The sequence below is a fragment of the Meleagris gallopavo genome, chromosome 9, assembly GCF_000146605.3.
Source record: "Meleagris gallopavo isolate NT-WF06-2002-E0010 breed Aviagen turkey brand Nicholas breeding stock chromosome 9, Turkey_5.1, whole genome shotgun sequence".
NCBI lineage: Eukaryota > Metazoa > Chordata > Aves > Galliformes > Phasianidae > Meleagris > Meleagris gallopavo.
This window is the reverse complement of record NC_015019.2, coordinates 1,464,855-1,469,570: the sequence shown is the minus strand read 5'-3', so window position 1 is coordinate 1,469,570 and position 4,716 is coordinate 1,464,855. Positions and strand designations below refer to the sequence as shown.

The window sequence follows — 4,716 nt, the reverse complement described above, 5'->3', positions numbered from 1 at the left end:
GTCTGTGGAGGCTGTTCCTGCGTCCGGAGTTTCTCTTCAAGTTCAGGTTGGATGCAGGGAAAAAAATGATTCTAAGAAAGAGCGGTGATGCATCGGCACAGCTGCACAAGGAGGTGTGGGGGGGGGTCAACATACCCGGAGGAGTTCCAGAACCGTGGGGATGTGGCACTGAGGGACGTGGTCAGTGGGAGGGAGGGGATGGGATGGGTTGGGATTGGTCTTGAAGGTCTTAGAGGACTTCTCCAGCCTTGGTGATTCCTGGGACTTTCCCTGTTTCTCCACACCCTATGTCCCAGCACGGTTCCACATCCCCTCCCCATGACCATCTCTGGCTTTTCAGGGACTGATGAGCACGGGCTGAAGATCCAGCAGGCTGCAGCTGCAGCGGGAACGTCACCCCCAGAACTCTGTGCACGGATCTCAGCACTGTTCCATCAGGCCTTCACCCAGGCAGCCGTCTCCTTCACTGACTTCATTCGCACCAGTGAGCCCCGTCACTGCCAAGCTGTGTGTCACTTCTGGGCTGCCCTGCAGGAGCGCGGGGCTCTCTACAAAGGGACCTATGAGGGTTGGTACTGCACGGCAGAGGAGGGCTTCTTGCCTGAAAGCCAGCTCACAGAGCGGGTGGATGCTCAGGGCTTCACACACAAGGTGTCTGCAGAGTCTGGCCATGAGGTAACAGCACCTCTGCTTTGCTGACCAAGTTTAGGCTGTTCTGTATGAGTGCTGCACACCTGTTATGTTGTTCTAGAAAAAAAATACTGTCTGTGTAGTGCTTCAGCTGAGTCAGCTGAGACTTGCCTTGATTTCAAAGCATGTTCTCACAGCTGTGTTTGGTTATATGGGAGAGAGCTGCCAATGGGATTCCAAACCCCAAGGGTCAGGTGCAGATTTCAGCCATGTGGCACGGAAGGGATTCTGCTGCTGCAGAATGGGCTGTTGGCTTGGAAACAGTGTTTTAAAGTGGCGATGAAAGGAGTTGGACGAAAGGAAGAATAAAGCTGTTCATGATTGAGCTGCTAGTCATAGCATTGGAATCGAGAGTGTGGGTACCTGACCTAATGTGTCTCCACCACTGTTTTTTTTATACAGTGTCACGAGTTGCATGATTTAACTCAACTGTGGCAGATAATCATGTTTCAAAGCTAAGCAGAGATTAATCTCCTTTGGTATCTATTCAAGACTGAAGTATACAAGTGTTGGCTCACACAGAAAGAGGCTGTAAAATAGTATATCTTGATAAAGCACACAATGTGGTTAAGGGAAAAGATTAGTTTTATGGCAAAGAAAGCAGCTTTAGATGTAAAATAGAGGCAGCAGGCTTCGGAATCCTGAGGATGATTGCAAGTTGTTGAAACAAATTGTTTCAGTGAAATTGTTGAGTTTATGGTGAAGAGAAACAAATTCCAGAGGAACTTGAACTGAATATGCTGTGTGCAAACTGTGAACCCATTCGCAGAGCATTTGAGCTCTAATTTTTTTTCTCTCCTGTGTTCTCAGGTGCACTGGACCAAAGAGGAGAATTACATGTTCAAGCTGTCTGCATTCCAGGACCCACTGCAGAAGTGGCTTCGTGACAACCCACGTGCTATTTCCCCTGAGCCTTTCTACCAGCGTGTGCTTTGCTGGCTGGGAGAGGACTTGCCAGATTTGTCCATCTCACGTGAGAGAAGCCGGTTGCAGTGGGGTATCCCTGTCCCCAGTGACTCAACACAAACTATTTATGTATGGGTAGATGCCTTAGTGAATTATTTGAGTGTTCTGGGCTACCCTGAGACGCATGGTGGGTGGTGGCCCGCTGCACACCATGTGGTGGGCAAGGACATCCTCAAATTTCATGCTGTCTACTGGCCAGCACTGCTGATGGCAGCTGGGCTGTCCCCTCCAGAGCGAATATTTGTGCACTCCCACTGGACTGTCCGTGGGCAGAAGATGTCCAAAAGCCTGGGCAATGTGATTGATCCCTTTGTTTGTAACGAACGATACACAGTAGATGGATTTCGGTACTTCCTGCTGAGGCAGGGTGTACCTGAGAGGGATTGTGACTATTACGATGAGAAGGTTGTTAAGGTTTTGAATTCAGAACTGGCAGATGCACTTGGGGGACTTCTGAATCGGTCAACAGCCCCTGGCATTAACCCCAGCAACACTTACCCATGTTTCTCAGAGACTTGTTTTCCTAAGGTTGTGGATTACATGGAGGCAGAAGCCCTGGGTAGAGCTGCTGCTGAGGACTATGAGTTTGTGGTGGCTGTGGCTTCTCTGCCTCTGCAGGTAGCTAGTTATTTTGAAGATTTCCAGATCTACAAGGCTTTAGAATGCATCGCCCTGTGTGTAAGGCAGACCAATGGTTTCTTCCAGAGGCACAGGCCTTGGAAACTTGACAGAAAGGACCCCGCAGAGAAGCTCTGGCTTGACACCATCATCCATGTTACTCTGGAATGTCTGCGGGTCTATGGGACTCTCCTGCAGCCAGTGATCCCACACATTGCAGACAAGTTGCTTTCCAGACTAGCTGTTGAGGCAGAAGAGAGAAAGATCTCAAGTTTGACGTTTCTGCCACGCTACAATGGGAAGCCATGTCCCTTTGAAGGGAGACAGCTTGGACCTGACACTGGCATCTTGTTTCACAGACTAGAGAAATCAAGTCAGCATCAGATAGGGAGCAAGAGGCTTTAGTGTCTGACAAATAGCTTCTGTAAATAAAAGCCTCCAGGAACTCCCAGGAAACATCATTTTTATCAGAGCGTGTTCCTCCCATCTCTTGGCGTGGTATGAAGTGGCTAAGATGGGACTGAGCAGGTCTGGGCTGTGCTGTGCAGTCCTGTCTAAGAGATGGCATAGGTGTCTGCCCTAATTGGAAAGCAGGCAGACAGATTGGTTGTGTGCACACAGCCAGAGAGCTAGGAAAGCATCTGGGTAACATCCTTGGAGGAACAGCTCTGCAGCTTAGCTGGTAGCAGAGAATGAACTGAAGGTGCAGTCTAGGGTCTGAATACTGCTACTTTGTTTTCCAGTATGCTTTAATAATGTAAAGGGGCTGAGGCAAAATATCTTTCCATGTAAAACACAGCACTCTTCCTGCACAGCCTTGAAGCCCTCTTGTCATACCACTTGCATCTTCCACCCTGGCCTCCTTTACTTTGCATTTTTTGATGTGAGGAGTAGATCAGGTCCACCAGCTTGCTTGCTCTGGGAGTCCCAACCATCACTACCTGAGAAAACAAAGCATCTGGGGCAGGCAAGCAGCGGTGGTTTGAGTGAACTTGGAGTAGGAAAAGCAGAACAGCAGGCTTAAAACTGATGTCATACTGTGACAAAGAGGAATTGCTGGGAAGTCACAGGATCAGAAATGTAGAAGCTCACCTCTGCCTGTGGTTGAGGTGGGTGTTTTGGCCACTTGCTGGGACTGTGCCTCCCTCAGACTGCGTGGAGACGGACCAGCTGGGATGCACATGGCAACAGTGTCAGAGCTCCTGCAGGAGAGGAGTTTGCAGCTGACAGGTAGAAACAAACCTTCCACTTAAAAACAAACAACCCTAAGGCTGTGGGCAAATGAGATTGTTTATTTGGTTGTGCTCTCATTCAGGGAGTGGTGGCTGTACTTACAGAGCTGCGGTGAGCATTTCCAGTAGCTGCATGTTGCTCAGAGCAGGCTCATGTTCAGGCTGAGTCTCTGGAGGGATCCAGCTGTCTCCAAGGAAGGGATTTTTCCCTTGGAGCTCACGCAGGGGGAGGGCTAAGCAGCAACTTGCATCCAATGTCCTTGTGTCCCTTTCCCTTTGGTTTTTAGCTATGCTGAGACAGAAGCAACTGGGGGTGGTTGGAAATTGTGTCCTGGTAACATCTCTGGGGTTTAGCCCAATTGGATGTGTTGAGTCCATCAGCTGAGCTTCCTTTCTGAGCCAAACCCTCAGATCAGCTGATGTAGCCTTGATGGGGAGGATCTCTTCTGCATTAGAGTTGTTTAGAGTGGAGCAGTGCGATGAGACAGAGTGATGTGCTGGTCGTGGGTGGCCTCACTCAGCTGACATTTCCAGACATAAACAAAATCAGAAGGGGGGGGAAATCCATGTGTTTCAGGACCAGTGTTTGTGAGCCTTTTCTGCCTGCTGTGTGATTTATTGCACCTCTTTTTGTCCTTTCAGCATAGCCAGGAACAGGCAGCTACGTGCTCTTAACTCCTGGGACAGCTGTGACCTCCTGGGGACCCCTGGGAAATTCTTCCCAGCCTTTGGCTCCTTCACTTCTTACCAAGCCCTGCTATGTGCAGTTTTAGGGGGCTGTGATCTCTTCTGGAGCTGTCTGAGCTACGTTATCAGGGCAGCAGGAGCACTGGGGGTCTGTAGAGGGAAGGGCCAAGGAGGTTGCTTCTCCCTTAGGGTTCTGTTACACCCTTCTCCCCACACTGTCCCATGTTGCCCATCTGTCTCATGTTACCCAAGAAAGCCAGGTGCTCTCACAGACCCCCTTTGCAGCAGTACTGGGCACTGTGCAGTTGACCCAATGCCTCTTGCTCCCATCTCTCCCTCCCCAGTGTGCTTCAGGCTGCACGCTCCCATATCCCTGCGCAGTGCGGGGTGACCTCATAGCAGCCTTCAGTACCTAAAGGGAGCCTACAAACAGGAGGGGAGTCAACTCTTGGAAAGGGTAGATAACTGCAGGACAAGGAGAAATGGTTTGAAGTTGAGGGAGGGCAGATTGAGGTTGGATGTC

At 50.1% G+C, this 4,716-nt stretch overlaps 1 protein-coding gene across 1 annotated transcript; it reads left to right on the top strand.

Moving 5' to 3' along the window:
* Positions 1-3: 3 nt before the first annotated feature.
* Positions 4-3,126, top strand: MARS2 (methionyl-tRNA synthetase 2, mitochondrial; the record flags this gene model as incomplete). Its single annotated transcript, XM_010715154.3, has 3 exons — positions 4-46; positions 341-675; positions 1,501-3,126. Coding segments are annotated over 3 exons (1,557 nt in total), but the record flags the coding sequence as incomplete, so codon positions are not given.
* Between the last annotated feature and the right edge of the window lie 1,590 nt (positions 3,127-4,716).